The sequence below is a fragment of the Apus apus genome, chromosome 1, assembly GCF_020740795.1.
Source record: "Apus apus isolate bApuApu2 chromosome 1, bApuApu2.pri.cur, whole genome shotgun sequence".
NCBI classification, from domain to species: Eukaryota; Metazoa; Chordata; class Aves; order Apodiformes; family Apodidae; genus Apus; species Apus apus.
The window spans coordinates 8,608,617-8,626,331 of record NC_067282.1 but is presented as its reverse complement, the minus strand read 5'-3'; the positions used below and the strand labels follow the sequence as shown (position 1 = coordinate 8,626,331).

The window sequence follows — 17,715 nt, the reverse complement described above, 5'->3', positions numbered from 1 at the left end:
CTTTTTGCTGACTGCTGTTGTGTACCAAGGGTCTCAAAGCAGATGCAGGTTTTCAGGGTCCACATCATATGCAGGACAGGCGCTGCCTGGTTTTCCAGCTGCGACACGTGGCTGCTGCGGAAACGAGGAGTTTCTCCGTGCTGCTAAACCCATGGTGGACAAGAGGCCTTGTGCCCCACAGCTGCAAGGCAGTCATCTGAAATGACACAGGGGACCAACCACTCTCCGTAGGGGAATTTTTTCAAGTGTGGAGGCCTGGGTTTGGGTAGTGGCACAGGGCTCCAGGAAGGAGGCTGCCCTTTGGGGGGAAGGGTGCCTGGTGGGGAGGCAGATGGGCTTTGAGGAAGGAGGTGCCTTCCAAAGGAGGACTTCCTTTGGAGTGAAGGTTCTCTCTCGGCATGGGGATGCCTTTCTGTGAGAAGGCTGCCTGCCCTTTGGTGATGGGTGCCATTTGCAGGAGAGGACGCCCTTTGGGAAGAAGGACACGTTTGAGGAGAAGGCACTTTGGGGAAGAGGATGCCCTTGGGGAAGGGCTCATTTCGAAGATTGGGAGATACCATTAGGTGAGGAGGGATGCCCCTCGGGGAGGTGAGTGCCCTTTGGTGGTGGGCGCCGTTTGCTGGGGGAGGATGCCCTTCGTGAAGGACACCGTCTGGGGAGGACAGCCTGTGGGGACGAGGACATCCTTGTGAGCTGCGTGAGGACGCACCTCCTCCTCCTCACGGCCCTCAGGGTGCCCACTGCCTTCCACAGCGAGGAGAACGCCCAACCTCTGCCGGAGGTGGGACACACGAACCTTCCCCCCATCCCCACGCCCCGCAGCCCGCCCCGGCCTCACAGCGGGGGCAGGTGGGGGAAGCCCGGCCCCTCACGGCCCGGCGCGGCCGTCCCGGGGCGGGCCTGGGGGCGGGGAGGCCGCGCCGGGCCGGACCCATTTGGGCATTGGCGGCGGCGGGAGCGGCGCCATGGCGGGGCGGGCGCTCTGGGCCGCGGCGCTGGTGCTGCTGGCGGCGCTGCCCGCGGCGCTGCGGGCCGACACGCCGGCCAACTGCTCCTTCGCCGACCTGCTGGGCGCCTGGGAGCTCCGCGTCTGGCGGAGCAGCGGCCGCCACGGCAACTGCTCCCAAGCGGGTGAGACCACGGCGGCCCTGCCCCCGTTCCCCTTCCCCCGCGGAGTCCCGGGGTCGGCCCGGCCTCTCTGGGGAGCAGGCTTGGGTGGGGGGGGTTGCGAGGCTGAGGGAGGAGTGAGGCGGGGAGGAGGGCGGCTGGGCTGCTCCGTTCCTTGAGGGCCGGAGCCCGCACTGGGGAAGGGGCTGCCTGTCTCGGCCCCGGCACCTGCGGCTCGGCCCGTGCTGCCGGCTGCCCTGCGGGGCTCCCTGCCGGGCTGGAGGCCGAAAAAGCTTCATTTGGTTGAAGCAGCGTGAAACACTCGCGTAGGTCTTGCAGCGGGTGACTGCTGCAGGCAGCCCCGTTACTTTTCCCCTTCAGTGCTTTTTTTTTTTTCGTTTGTTTCGATTTGGGCTCCACTAGGCCTCTTCATAAACACCACCGGCTCACGCTGGTTGCCTCCTTCCTTCCTCAAGGCCCGCAGATAGCCTCCTCCTCCTCCTCAGCTCAGCCTGTCCTCGCACCGACTGCCCCAGAGAGCGGAGCTGCTGCTGGGTCACACCTGAGCAGCTTCTGGTAGGCCACCAGCTACGAGAGCTTTCCTGCCTGAGGAGCCTGGTAGCATCAGAAGAAGTAGAGATATAACTTAGAGGGGCTAATAGTAGTGGGGAATTATTATTTAGTTATTGTATGTCAGTAGTGTTTTTCTAAATCGTTGTGTTTTGTTCAGACAAGTGGCGGCAGGAGCAGTGGAGGTGAGTGGTGGAGGGGATGAGAGTGCTGGTGTGAAGGAGGTGGGGTGGCTGGAACCTTATCCCAGATGTTTTATGGGAAGATTTGGCATTTCAGACACCGTGCCTGACTGACACAGCATCCAAGTCCTGTGTAGCTGTATAGCAAATTACATTTAGATAAGTTAAAATCTCCCAGTAACAGCTGTTTGGTGCTGCTGCTAATTAAATGTGCAAATACTGTCTAGCAGTGGGGAAAAAAGAGCATGTAGGCCCACTAACAGGTAAGTGAAGTCCCTGAAGTGTTTGCTTGATGCCTTTTTGCAGAAGACTGTATTCAACAAGTGTATTTTAGCATTTCTTGGAATAAAATAAATGTTAAAGATTCTTTGTACTAATTTATTTTTCTCACTTTCACAGAATAATAATGCAATAATGTTTGCATTTCTTGCAGGACCTGTGGAAAGAAAGGTGCTTGTGAATCTTCAGAAGTTAGATGTAGCTCAGGATAGTCTGGGCAACCATGGTTTCTTCACTTTGATTTACAATCAAGGCTTTGAAATTGTGATAAATGACTACAAGTGGTTTGCATTTTTTAAGGTGAGTTAACTTCGTGTGTTCTGCATCACTGACTTGTTGGTAAAATGGCCTGTAGTTGGGGTTCTTTTTAGTCCCTGAAGTCCACAGTGAGGCAGCTGGGACACTTGATCTTGATTATCTTCTGCTCTAAGGTTTGCCTGGATTACTAGATACAGGTTTCTGTTAATATAAGGAAACAGTTACCAGTGGCTGGGTAGGGAGCAAAGGGAGGGAGGGAAGAGGTATTCATGTTCCATACTGGGCATTATCTGGAAAATCTGTTAAGACATGCTGCTGCTTTCCCTTCTGGGCAGCTTAAAACAATTGAAGGCCTTCATGAAGCTTACTCTCCTGGTAACCTGGAATAATACTTTTTTTTCAGTTTTCTTCCTGACACTGTGGACCCTAGTGAAATAGCAAACATTATTGTTTCTCTCTTTCTTTAAAGATCGTAGAATCATAGAATGGTTTGGGTTGGAAGGAACCTTAAAGATTGTGTAGTTGAAACCCTTCTGCGTGGCAGGGACACCTCCCACCAGACCAGGTTGCTCCAAGCCCCATCCAACCTGGCCTTGAACACTTCCAGGGATGGGGCAGCCACAACCTCCCTGGGCAACCTGTGCCAGTGTCTCACCACCCTCACACTGAGGAATTTCTTCCTAATGTGTAACCTACATCTGCCCTCTTCTAGCTTAAAATCATTTCTGCTCGTTTGATCGCTACATGCCCTTGCAAAAAGTCTCTCCCCAGCTTTTCTGTAGAGATGTTCTCAGACAAAAAGTTTAGAAAGGCCATCTGCTCCCCTTGCTGGGGGATTTCTAGAATCTTTATGTTCTATTGCAGACCATTGCTTTATATCTATGGAGTCTTAGAATCTGCTTAGAGTTGTATTTTTGAAATAATGCTCTTTATTTCCAGTCCCTGTTAACAATTTCAGATGACGCTGAAAACAGTGCTGGTAGACAGAAGGAAACCCACTTGCTAAGGAGTGCTCTGCAGCTGTCCTGATGAGTGGCATGGGTCTGGAAACTGGCTTGAAGGAATCTCTGCAGGATAACTCCACTCCATGGGAGACAGCTACTATAAGTAACAATAACTAGCTCCCAAAACTAAGTCCACTCTTAGACTAAAATGCCTCTGCATAAGACAGGATCTTATACTTGAGCGGAAGCAACGTGTGAGAGAAATACCTGACTGACATTCTCTTATCTGTATAAGGTGATGGCACTAAATTGCCATGATGTGCACTCCTCATAGGTTTGGCATATGATACAGCAAAAACTACAGACACTGAAGGGTACTCTCTTAACTGAGCAGAATTAGTCTGAAACTTCTCAGGCAGGGACACATCTGTGAGCTTCCCTACAATGGGAAGGCCTGCCTCAAAATTGGCAGGAATTGCTGCCACCCTGAGGGCACCAGGGGAGCACTATATGTTGTGTTGTCCATACACTCAGGCTTGAGGTGTCATCTCTGGCTGGGGTGGAATTCAGCAGTCAATGCTGACCTCGGTAGACTCATCTGGGGAGAAATATAGTTGGACTAGCAGTCTGAGGACTATTAAGCTAATATTTTATGCTGAAATGCAGAATTGCTTTGCAAGCCATTATGGTGAGCAGTGGAAACAAGTTTTGATTATCAAACTAATTATTGAAAATGAGGAATTTAATCACAGAAATAGTGAGTGGCTTGCTCTGAAATACAAATGGAACTGTGGGGCACCAACTTGCAGAAGGTTGAGAATCACCAAAGACTTTACTGCTTCTATCTATACCTTGTGTTATAAACCCCTGGAAGATGAGCACTACATTAAGTGACTTATAAGTGCTGATCTCATGTACTGCTCTGTGTTTATGAAAATCTAAAGGCATTGGTTTGTAAGAGTACTTTTAAAAAATACACCAGAATTGTGTAACAGAGTAACTTAGGCTGTGAGGAACTTCTGGAGGTCATCTGGTCTAACTTGCTGCTGAAAACAAAATAAGTCAAATATACACCTGAGCAGTAGCAGAGCACAGAAGCTTGAATTTCATTATCATGAATGTGTCTTAGTCCTTTGAAGGCAAATGAATTAATTGCTAGTTTTGCAGTTGTTTTTTGGTATTGAGAAATAACAAGCTTGTTTGGCTCATTGTTCAGTAGCAGTGAATGCATCAGCAAGACATGCTTAAATTAAAGGCTTCTTTCCTTGAATATTATAGAGAGGATTAGAGCCCAATTCAGCTACCCTCTCTATAATTTTGCAGCTCTAAAGGAAACAACGGATTACCAAGATGCAAGCAAAATGGCCAAGAAGCACAAAGAAATACCACAGCACTTAGTAGCTGTAGACAAATAGTTGACTCTGTTGGGCAACAACTTGTAGTAATGTCTATCTGCAAAACTGTTATTTCACAGTTGTCACTGGGGTTGAGGCAGAAGAAATGGTTCCTTATGAACTGCTGGACCTTGTGACATACTTACATATGCCAGTCTATTTACTTTGAATCCAGTAAATATTGCATTACATATGAAATAGAAATGCAAAATATTTAGTCCTGGTATAAACTAAAAATATGGTTTCTTCTATCAAATGCACCTAATGCTGTTTTAGAACCTGTTTCATAATCGTCTGCTGGAAAGCTTCTAGGGACTAAGTAATATGCTGGGCTCAATGCATGCTTCAGGGGTTTTTGGAGAATGGTTGCCTATTGTTTAAAATATTCCTGCCATTTGCACCTGAAAGTAACAAACATAACAGACTGAATTTTCTTAGTGTTGGTCATAATCTCAAAGCCTCTGGAGTGGAATAGTGTAAATGCTAATTGAGGAGGGCTTTCCTCCCTGGAAATGCAGCAAGAGGAAAGCATAAAAGTAATCTCTTAGAATATTGCTTAGCTTTGATAGCTATTGAGAATGGGGACATTAGACAGAGTCCCTTCTGAATTCTGGGAAAGGAAGAAATACCTTAGCTGGTAGTCTCTTGCTTTATAGCAGGAAGATACAAACTAATATTTTTTTGTGGGGGTAAGTTGTGGTTATCTTTAGTACTTGGTAAAATAACTGTTCTGGAGTTACCACTCTATTGTGGAATAACTTTTTTGGTTCATGGAGCAGCATGTGGTGATGGAGCAGCTGTAACGCAGGAAGCCTTGCTCATCTCCTTCCGTGCCTTTGAGTTGGGGCATGTCAGGAAAGTATTAATTGCTTACAGGCCACTCATAAATTTCAAGTTCTCTTTAGGTTGCACTGAAGTTAAATCATGTAGCTTGAACCCCATCATGGTGACAGGGCAGATAAATCATCCTGATTTATTTACTGTAAAGCTTTAACTCTTTCCTCATACTCTGTCATTGAAGCGAGCAGATGGAGCTGCTAGGCTAAATGAACAGAAGTATTTGAGTCTGTACAGTACTGCATGCATTTTGAGAACAGAAGTGCAACTGGTGCTAATTGAACTTGTAGGATATTTTTCCTTAATGTAAAAGACTGAAGCTATTAATTACTAACAAGAGTGCTGTGGGCTAGTCTGAGTGGTGGCTTTGTCAGTGCTATTTTATCACAGTGTGTGAATGTAGACACAGCCTGTTTGATGATGCATGTTTCAGTGAGTTTTTAATATTGTTTATTTCCTGTGGCTTACTAAACATACAGGGACTAAAACTTTGATAGGACTTCACTGCCTTTACAAGCTGTTTGCTTTTTCACGTGGGGACTGTGGGAAAATTACTTGCTACAGCAAAAGAGTGGATTGGCTGGGTTTATCAATGTTTTTTTTCCTTAGTTTGCTTAAATAGCTTAAGTAAAGAAGCTCTAACAGTGTTTTATTTCTAACCATTGTACGTAGACTTGTCCCTCAAGGCTTGCCAAGTTACCTGCATCATGCTATCTTCTATCTTGTGTCAAAACAGTATCTTGTCTTCTATTTTTCACAAGTTGTTACTCTGCCTGGTGTTTGTTTGCAGCACAAAATAACTTGTTTTATGGGAATGCTCTCCTTTCTTCACTGTATGCTCCTGAAGCATCCCTGTACTGAACTTGGATGTGAAGGTGGTGTACTGACTCTTGGCAGAAGCTTGAGTATGTGTTTCTGCTGGATGATGTGAGGAATCTGTAGCAAGGTACAAGGCTTTAAAGTTTATTTTATTTTTCACAAGGGAAGGCAAAAGAAATAGGAACAGCAAAGCAAAAAAAGCTAGTGTGAGGCTGAAAGGAAAGTTGAAGTGAACTTATTTCAATTATTAGATATCTTTTTAGTACTTGTTTAATGTTAAGATTACCATTTTGAAGGGAAACAGTCTTGTAAGGTTCTCACTGTTTGTCCCTTAAGCTAAGTGGTGCTATGGACTTTTGAGATGTCCCCTAGCAAAAAAAAAAAAAAAGTCTGGCAAAAAATGGCAGTACTTCAGCAAAAAGAAATAAATAGATTAGTAACTGAAGTAGTGGAATATTCTCTAATCTTTTCCAGGCTGACTTGGTGACAGCTTTGTCACATTTTTTCCTGTTTTCTCCAATGCCCCCAAATTTGGTTAAAACCAATTTCCATTCTGAAATAGCCAGCCTAAACAAGTGTCAGTAGTTAATGTTTAAATTTCTGATTATTAAAGGAAAAAAAAATTGAATGTATTTTATTTCATGTTGCTAAAATAGAAGCACTAGAGTTGCTAATTATATTTAATAATCCTGCAAATCAATTGAAAGTTAATTTCTGACCTATTGTATTTGGGCTTACTTAACTAGCAGGATGCAACTCCTTCCCTGAAGTGTAAGTCTGAAATCTTGAATCTCTGAATTGCATAATGTTCTGTAGAGGTAATGCACCTCTAGTTATTTGCTTGCATTTTGTATGGGCTAGCAAAATGCAGTAATCTATTCTGATAATACACTCTGCATTTTTTTATAGTAGGGTGTCTGCAAATATGCAATCTTGTTCTAATTTAAAATGTGCTTCCCATATTAAAATGCATTACACTAGTAAATTTGATGACTACTGAGTGGTTAATTTTTACATCAGGATTACTGTATAGGTTAGTCCTGCCTTCTGGAACTCAAAATGGGTTTATTGCCTGAATGCTGCTTAAATTGAGAATAATACATGTAAAACAGGATGGGATGGCAGCATGTGGATGTAGCAATGCTGAATTCCTCCTAAAATGCTGTGTCCAATAAGGTCTCTGTCCTTTCTTGTTTTCCTCTTAGGGAGATTAAAAATTTAAAGAAAGCTTTAAACAATTACATTTTTTACCAGTACTTGAATTGAACATGCAATCAATATATGTCATGATGACAGAGGAAAGAATTTACTAAAATTGTAGTGTACTAAAACACTTACCTAGGTTCAGGTATCTGAGCAAGCCTTGACATTTAGGTACATGAAGCCTCTAAAAAGTTTATGTTGGAGTTGCTTTTCAGGCATTAAGCAGAGTCATATGAGTTGTCAGACTTGAGAAAAATATGCATTTGAAGTAGAATTAAAGCTTGATATTTTCAAACCTCAGAGTTGAAACTGTGAATATAGTTTGGGTGCCTTTCTACAGGGTTTTTTTCAGATCAGTCAGATTGCTGGATGGAGTCTACTTAATGCTGCAGATAGGACTATTGGCTCATTAAATTATAATGTGACATGGCTGCAGTGGTCTTTCTTTAACTTAAAAATGAAAGTCATCTACTTTAAGTCTGCAGAAACAATGCATGCAGCAGTTGTCCAGCAGTTGCTGGTGGTCACAGCTGTGTGGCTGTTGTCCTCCATGGAGGATGCTCATGTTCTATGAGGAGTTCTGCACGTAGGTGGAGTACTGTGCTGGTGGCTTTGGCTGAATCTGGCATTGTAGTTTGCATCCACCTGAGTCAGCGATTGTTCATGCAATGGTGCCGTGCCCCTGTATGACTGTTGGTCGGGCAGGCATACTTGTAGGACCTCTGACACTGGTACAGTCAGATTTACTAGACCTAAACTGTCAGAGCCCTTCTCCGGTCACAATAAGAAGTGCTGCATGTAGTTTTAGCAGTGACGTACTGATTTGATGTGTACGTTTTAATAGTAAGCAATGAGTGTCATTGTGATAGCACCAATGACTTTGCTGTCCCATTTAAGTTCCTCTAACATGTGGCCCATTGGGGAGTTAACTAGCTTGTATGAATAAAGCTTAAGTACTGGGTTTTTAAAGGTTCCTCTGCCACTTCTCTACATGAGTGGCTCTCAATTAAAAGATAAAAGGGGGGGAAAGAGGAGGTTTATAGGTATATTTTAATTTCCTAGCTGAAAATGGGTCTCGGAGTTCAAATTCCCTTTATCCACATGCCACTGATGGGCTATGGTCTTGAAGTCTTCATGTCCCTTTTATAAAGCTCAGGAGTAGCTTAAAGTCTGCAAGTCAAAAAGGTTACCCAGAGAAGACCTGAATTGCTTAATTTTAGGCTTCTACAAAACCTGGCTGAAATTGGTTTCTGTCTCTTGTTTATCTTGAAGCTTTGCCACTGACTGCCTATCACCTTCTTCTTAGTTTTGCTGATGTTTGAAACTTGCTGAATTCACTTTCTAGAAATCTGATTTGCAAAAATTGTGTGATTACTATTCTGTTTATCTAACTACATATTAAAAACGCAATAATAATTCATCTTCAGAAAAATGGAGAGGGATTTCTAGGAGGAGGAAAAAAAAAATTCAAGTTGTTTTAATTTGAATTAAATTAACCCATTAGCCCATTGCCTTTTTCCTATTAAGATAAGTCTCAGATCTGTTCCACTTGTTTTGATTCAATATAACTCTCCATGCTAGGCATGATATGCATCTGATTGTTGCAGGAAGAAGACCTTCTTGAGTAGTCTCCAAGTATTCAGATTTAAGGTATATAATTATTAAGAATAGCTGTGTTTGATCTTGTTTTAATCTGTGGTAGCTTTTAGATAGAAAAGGCAGATAGGTATTAATTTACACTAACATGTAGAACCAAATAAGGGACTCTCACAGGAACTTACTAATGTCAAGTCAGTGACTTGTTGGTTTTGTTAGTATCTGGGTTTCTAGCAATGCTGTTGTGAAGAGATTATTTCTCAAAGTCATCTCTGGACTTTGCCCTTGGTATTTGACCTAGTGTAGTTACTTCCCAAATTGCACCATCTTGTGCTGTAAGACAGAATTGATAGGACAGGCTAACTTTATGTTCAGCCTTCAAGTGTCCCCATCCTGCTCCAGGCAGCAAACGTGCTTGCCTTGCTAGACAAGCAAGGGTGTAGATGTGTTAACTCTGCATCCTCTGAACTGGAGTCAAAGCAAATTCCCAGTGTTCTAAATCAATTAGAAAATTAACCTTGAATTTTATCCCTCTGATTGCATGACTTAATTATTTCACTATATGTTCTCCTTCAGATTCCCCACAGAGCCTTGATACAGTCATAAACCTTCCAGTTTCTCTAGTTACTTTATTTTCCATTTTGAGGCATTTCCATCATTGTAAGCCACCACCATCTTCAGTTAAAAGCTGAGCAAGTATTTTGTTGAAACATACCTACAAAATCTCTGTATGTGCACCTCTTCTGTATTCTTGGACTAGGAAAGTTGGATTCCATTTAAATGATTTGTCAAGTTAAAGCTTTTGTTGTAGAGGTTTTTCAGGCTTCTGTGTAGCTTAATACAAAACAGGCTTTAAGAGATTAATAAAATTTATTTTCTTTTTTTTTTCTCCCCATGGACATTCTGCTGTTGAAGAATTCCTAATTCAGGAAATTTATGCAGCTGGGCAAAGTGTTAGTGCTAACTGTTGTATGAAGACACATTTTATTAAGATTAATTTATTACTCCTCTCTGGTGGTAAATTGAAGACTTGTGTGGCTGAATAAGCAAGTACTAGGATTTCGAACTTGCAGTACAAACTAGCAGTTGCAGGATGTCTCATCTTTGCTTCTGCCTTCTAAAACAGAAATGTTGTATAGTGCAGTTCCTCAGTAAGAGGCTACTGGGTGAGAAACTTGCCATCCTCCCTTGGTTTACATTTCAGGTTGCCATGAGACTTACTTTGTCAAACTTTTGCAGCAGTCTGGACTTAGTTTGACTAGTCACATCAGGTGCTAGAAACCACAGGGCCTTGAGAAAAATAGTAAGTACTAAGAGGTCTCTTACATTTTGCCTAGAAGGTAACTGTTGAACCCAAACAATTAGCACTTGTTAGTGATGCTAATGTGTTCTTTGTTGCTAAAAGTGCAAGCCACAATGTGCTTGTCTTCCTCGGATAAAGACCAGTTTCTTTAATCTGCTTAACTTTTTCTTGATACTTTTTTGTTTTGAAATCAAACATGCTGGTTGATCAGGAATATATGTTTGGCCACTTCATCTGAAACACAGGCAAGTGGCAGCTGGGTGGGTAGGGACTACTGCTGTGCTAAAAAAATGCACCTACTCAACACAAGCTTTACTTACCTCTTCACAGTACAAAAAGGAAGGCCAGAATGTAACCAGCTACTGTAACGAGACTCTGCCAGGATGGGTACATGATGTACTTGGCCACAATTGGGCTTGTTTCAGTGGACAGAAGATTTCATCATCTCCCTCAGATGTCCACATAAATGAGCTACCTCTCCAGAAGCCCAGGGAAAAGTAAGCAACAGATAAGTGACCTTTTACTGGAATAAAATGTTTGGTAACTGCACTTCAGGTTTCAGCTAAAACAATATGGACTAATTCTTTTACTGAGGACAAAGTTAATGCCAGTGATAATGCTGGGAATAAACCTGAATGCACAAAATAGAGGAGTGTGTGCCAGTCACATCACACAGTTTCTCCTTCAGTCTTTGGTGAAGCCCAATTACAAAACTGGCATGTCTAAGTAAGATTATTATATCCTTCTAGTCAGTCTGTCTCAAGATTCAGAAACTTTTCCTTGATCTGGTATAATTGCATGTTACTTTTTCAGTACCTACCAGAAGATACTTCCAGAGTTAGTCTTTTCCATACTCAGTTTAGAGAACACCTTTACTTTTTAATACCAGCCCCTTTCTTAATGTTTTATTGGATTGCTTTTCTTTGCAGACTTTCAAGCAGACGTTATGTGCATAACTTTGACTTTGTAAATGCTATCAATGCTCGTCAGAGGTCCTGGAGGGCAACAAGATACAAGGAGTATGAGCTCTTTTCTCTGGAAGATCTAACTAGAAGAGCTGGAGGTCTCTATTCCAGAGCTTCAAGGTACTTGTGGATAGTTTATATTATAGTGCCCTCAGGGATTTGAGTAGGTCTTGCATCCTGCTGAAACTAATCTCTTGAGATTGACACCCACTCAATTTAGATGGAGACTGTTTCAAATTGTTTAGTGTGAAGTAAGTGCAACTTGTAGAAGCCAGAAGATGACAACTGAGCTCTATGTGAATGTTTCTTCACCTAGAGTGTGTGTGTATTACTGAAGCATTTTCTCCTCTTTAGACCAAAGCCTGCACCTCTGACACCCGAGTTACTCAAAAAAGTTTCAAGCTTGCCGGAGTCTTGGGACTGGAGAAATGCGAATGGTGTCAATTATGTCAGCCCTGTTCGGAATCAAGGTAAAAAAAAATCCCCAAGAATCTAAACTCTGAATAAAATGCTCTAGAGCTCCTTTATAATTTGTTGTTAACAAGAAAGTTTTCTAGTGTCTTGCAGTTGACAGATTGCACCTTTACTATGAATAACCTGTGGGAACTGGGTGGAGTCCTGACTGAAAATATTCTCAAAACAGAAGGTGGTGTTGGCTTATCCAAACAGCACTCACTCTTTGCTGGAGTGAAAACCAATTACCACAGTGCCCTGCATAAAACCTGCATAAAACAGCTGTCAGCTTTGGTCCAGTCTCAGTCATGTCTGCATGATGACAAAGCTGATGCCCATTTAAATTCTTTTTCTCATTCCTGCTGATGGCAAATTATCATGCAGCTTTAATGAACAAATCCATGAAAATTCTTTATTCTGCCTCCAAATATTATCACCCTAGTAATTTCAGGAGTTACTTAAATGGCTATTTGCAAGAAGAGGTTTCAGTCACTATGAAAATTGTGGACACTGATAAATACATAATACTTGCAAAAGCAGTGTTTTTATTTGCATCTGTGAATAGGATGTATTTACCTCAAAGTAGACTTAAAAGGATGTCATTTTTGTATATATTGATTTTTATAGGGGGTGCTTTTATAGCACTGTGTGTGAGATACCTGGATTAGATAGTTATATACTGAAGACCAGGAGTGGACTTGGTTAATATGTGTCTTCCCTCCTACACCACTGTTTCCAGATGAATATGCATCTGCTGGTAGCATCTGGTTTCAGATGCTTTGAGGAAAAGGGAATGTAACACTGGTGTGGTGGGGAGGGGATCACTTAAGTCACTGGTCCCTCATTTATGGTTTATGTTTTGCCAAATTCAGCCACTGGGACTCTTGGTGGCAGAAGCAGCATAGGAACACTTAATGGGAGTGCTAGCTCAGAAGCTGACATACTGTCATGGAAAGATGGAAGTAGGAAACAATACAGTGCTATGCAGGTGTGAGTCCTAGACTTTCTCCTGGTATGAACTGAATATTCCAAGGGCTCTTTTACCTTCCAAACAGTTGGACATTCAGACCCAAACTTACCCTTTCTCCATTGTGGTGGTTTGAAGTTTCTCTAAATGAGAACTAGTCTTGTTTCCAATGATAAAGCTACCTACACATTTCCTGTAATCTGAGGATCCATGCTGAGTATGTTAAATGTCTGTGGAATAGGCGTTCTGCTCTGTTTAATGAAAACTTTAGATTTTGGGGAATCAAAAGTTATAAAAAAACCCCACAAACACAAAACCTCTAAAAGATCACCTTGAGCACAACAGTGCTAACATACAGATTGTCTTTCTTATGGTAGCTTTTATGATTTTCTGAGGCATTAGTTATCAGTGCTTCATTAAAATGATGGAATTAGAAAGTCTTAGTTGTATAATGAAGATTATTAGATGGCTAATTAGAAAATGCCACGTGGGAGAAGGCTGCAAGCAGGAAGATGCCTGACACAGGCAGAGAGAATGAATTACAAGATCATGGCTACCTAGATCTCATGTGCTTCTGGAGTCACTGCTCTTTACCTAAGGAGAAAAAATACAGTATTTGAAGTGGACAAGAATCAAAAGGGAAATGTGTGTTCCATGTAGAATACTATGAGACATGGCAGGGTTCATGCAGCTGCAGTTGTCTTGGACTGTAATGTTTACAATGTGAAAGGCTGTACTGAAGTCTGCCTACAGACAACATCCACAGCCTTTCCCTCATTCACTAAGTGAGTCACCTTGTCACAGAAGGGGATCATAGTAAAGTGAGTGGAATCTGATGTGGCTGAAGGTTTAATTGACTCTCTAAGAGAATTTGTGGAAAGTCTCACAAAAGGAACTACTCTTGCAGCGGTGTTGGCTCTCTGCTGATACAGTGTGGGCCTCACAAATACCACTGTGGTAGCTGGAGAGAAATTTAGTAACCACCCCATCAGACTTCAGAATGAAATGGTTATGGTAATTCCATTTTTTACGTTTTAGCACACAAAATGGAACAAAGTGTGCTGTGGAGTGGCCCATCCTGGATGCTGTGAACCTACAATGAGTGGGAGGCACCTTTCACTGCTTCAGTTTGCCCTGCTGGGCAAAGAACGTTCATGTTTAGGCTGATTTTGCCCCTTTTCTTCAGAGATATGTATGAGTGAAGGTGCAATTTTGCAAAGTTTTGCTTTTGTAATAGCTGTGCTTTTATACACCTACACAGTTCAGGAGAAAGTATTTTGTTTTGTACCTCAAGCCTCCCTCCTTTTCATAGCTCTGCAACATTTGAATTTCTTCTGCAGGAAACAAGAGGAAATTGGGCACCTTGGTGACAATCAGTAGATAAAATAGGACTTCATCCAAGTAATTGTCCTGCCCTGTGATGCCTGTCTTTCCACTTGTAATGGTTTTTAATGTGGTTCAGGAAGTTCCTAGGGAGTGAAGAGTCCTAAAACTACAAAAACTACTACATTTTGATGCAAAGTAAGGAGATTTAACTCTCTGCCAGGAAACAGAAGAAAAGTTATGGTGCCTCTGAAAACCCAGCATAAAAATTACATGTATGTGGGAAGTAAGGGGAGCTGGGATGAATCCACTAGACTCTCAAATCAGTTATTTTAGGGGTAGCTTTAGAGGTGGAATATTTTTTCAGCTAGAAATTACAGTATTATACCCACTGATAGGTTGAAATAATCTAAACCAATATTGTAAGCATTCACTTAAAATAGTTAATTGCCTGTTTGGATATGTGCTCCATAAAGGGTTATATTCTGAGGCAGCAGGTCATGAACCTTCATGGTCCTGCTAATGTTGTCCCTGAAGATTCATTCTGAAAGAATAGCGTGGCTCTTCAGTGTTTTGCAGTCATACCATTGAAGAGCAATATATTTTCTGTTACTCTTGAATAAGCTCAAGTGTTCCTGCAAAAGGTGTTAGAACTGTTTTTTGTATTGTATGCTTAAAAGTTAAATGTATATTTCAAGTTTTTGCTTTATCAATGTTTAAGTTCTAATTGCTGTCTGGTAGGTTTTTCACTCTTTTCAGTGAACTCTAGCAATAGTTGTACTTGAATGCAGGTGACTTGCCTTGTTTATGTTGCTGACTGCTCTTTGTGGTTTCTTTCTCTTCAGGCCCATGTGGCAGCTGTTACTCATTTGCCTCCATGGGTATGCTGGAAGCAAGAATAGGTATCCTCACAAACAACACTCAGAAACCAATCTTTAGTACCCAGCAGGTTGTGTCTTGCAGCCAGTACTCTCAGGGTAAGTACACTGGTGTGCACAGAGATAACTTTCAGTAATTACAATGCTGCAGAAAGAGGTTGTATATTAAAAACTTCTATGCCTTCCCTATGACCCACAATTTAGTATGTTTTTTTTCATAAAGTATCTGGCAGGCTATAATTTATAGTACTAGTTGGTTGTTTTTTTTTTTAAAGATTTCAGAAAATATTTTAAGAGTTGTCAGCCCACCTTATTGTAGGGGCTGAATTGAACCAAGAGTAGGTGGCCTTATGCTCAGGATGTTATTGGATTTTATACTTGGGAGATGAGGGATATCTAAGGAGTAGGGCTAAAATACAGCTAAATTGTAATGCATACCTAGAAAGAGTGGAACCTAATATCCTCCCAAAAGCGTATTCAGAGGGAGGAGGAGCATACAGGGAGGTGGGGATGAGCAAAAACAATGAGTAAAGATTTCCAAAGGATAGTACCTGTGTTAGGACAGGTCTTTTTGCTGCATGTAACTAACTGCTTTTCCTGATGGGGAGTGTCAGGAGTAGTCCGTGTGTTAGCGTTCCCAGTATTGCTTCCACAAGTATTAATTCTGTCTCGTGTTTTCCAGAAAGCTGGCTGTAGCTAACTGGAATATTAGGATTATTTGGGTCACTGCAGTTTGTATTCAATACTGTATCTAAAAGTCTTCCAAAAGATTTGAGTAGGAGGGTCTCCCACCTCAAATAACTCTCCAAGGGATTAAGTAGATATCTTTTGTTTAGGTTGCGATGGTGGCTTCCCATACCTCATTGCTGGCAAGTATGTCCAAGACTTTGGTGTGGTGGAAGAAGACTGCTTCCCTTACACAGCCCAAGATTCTCCCTGCACTTTCAAGCGCAGCTGTTACCACTACTACACTTCTGAGTACCATTATGTTGGTGGTTTCTATGGAGGCTGCAACGAAGCCCTAATGAAACTGGAGCTTGTTCAGCATGGGCCAATGGCTGTTGCCTTTGAGGTTTATAATGATTTCATGCTCTATAAAGAGGGAATCTACCATCATACTGGGCTACAGGATGACTTTAATCCTTTTGAATTGACCAATCATGCTGTCTTGCTGGTGGGCTATGGTACAGACCCAGACAGTGGTGAGAAGTTCTGGATTGTGAAGAACAGCTGGGGCACCTCTTGGGGAGAAGATGGTTACTTCAGAATCCGCCGTGGCAGTGATGAGTGTGCAATTGAAAGCATTGCAGTGGCTGCAACTCCTATTCCAAAATTATAAATGCTGAGCTCTTCACCCAGTGCTTGGTCCCCAGCCCTAAGAACAAACTGATTGTTAGAGACTGCAGTTAAAATCTGTTCCCTCACTTCAACAGGGGAGCTTTAATGAAATTTTCCATAATAGAGCAAACAGTTTCTGTAGGTGAGAGCATGAACACTGTGAGCTCTGCTCTGTGCACTGAAGGTTTCCTCTTGAGTCTCACAGTAGATCACCTACAAAGCAATGGTTGTTTTGGTACCGTGGTGGTAGTTATTCATCACTGGATATACATCTTCAGTCACCAGTTCTGTATTCTACTGTGGACAATCTTGAGATCTCAGAGGGAAGCATCTGCTATGATAATCTGTAACTACTCAGAAAGGACACTGTAGTGCCTTACTTCTCAGAAATCAGGAACTTTAGAATGGAAGTATTTACTGGGGAGGAGATGGGCAATTACACTGATTAAAAGGAAATTTTAAAGCTCCGTCCTGCAAAAAACGCATGTCAAACCCTTATGACAATAAAAACATTCTCCATTTCAGGCTGTTACTCAATGTTCCAGATCTAGATTTTATTGCTGTGCTTTGCAATTGATGATCTCAGAGTTCAATAAAAATTATCCCACTCCCTACACACAAGGAGTTTGTATTTGTGGAAGTAGTTGGTTCTTCATTTCAATAACCTATCTGAGTTTTGAACTTCCCTGTCAAGAACTTTTACTTTAGCAGGGTCTAAACTGGTAGGAAAGGAGGATGAGGAGAGGAGTTAGGGACCATCTAGCTGAGGCCAAGACTCTCACAGCAGCCTCAAGCAAGGTTGTCCAGGAGTCTAGTAGTCTTTCATTTGAATGTGGGGCAATTCATTGAGTAAATTGGCTAATTTCTCAGTAATCCTCTTTAAGTCCTCTCTGTTAATCTGTTGCACTCTGGCTTTCAAATATACAAAGTAGAAGAATAGAGTTGAGACAAGGCTTGCAATACTTGGAATTAGCCAGTTGTTTGTAGATGAAACTGAGCTGCAACACAGTAGTTGGTCTTTGCTGTTCTTCATGTGAGTAAATAAGTGACTTAGAAGCAAGTCCCAGTTTCATGGGTAGAAGATTATTTCTTTGGTTATAATATGTAACCAATGTACTTAGTATTTTTATGTATAAAATAAAATATTAGGGATTTTTTCTAGGAGGTGGAGAAATGGGTAAAACAGAAAAATTGAAAGGTTGCCTGTAATCAAAATATCCCCTTTCACTTCGAAGGGAGAACTCCCTTTTACCTCAGTAGCAGAATTTCACAAGAACTGATTGATTCCAGTTTGATGAA

General features: G+C 41.9%; 1 protein-coding gene across 1 annotated transcript; it reads left to right on the top strand.

Moving 5' to 3' along the window:
• Window positions 1-928: 928 nt before the first annotated feature.
• CTSC (cathepsin C) lies at window positions 929-17,037 on the top strand. The gene is made up of 7 exons (XM_051620881.1): window positions 929-1,131; window positions 2,293-2,438; window positions 10,823-10,989; window positions 11,422-11,577; window positions 11,812-11,927; window positions 15,046-15,177; window positions 15,915-17,037. Exons 1-7 carry the CDS (start codon window positions 966-968, stop codon window positions 16,415-16,417), a joined length of 1,386 nt encoding a protein of 461 aa, XP_051476841.1. The 5' UTR covers window positions 929-965; the 3' UTR covers window positions 16,418-17,037.
• Window positions 17,038-17,715: the final 678 nt, after the last annotated feature.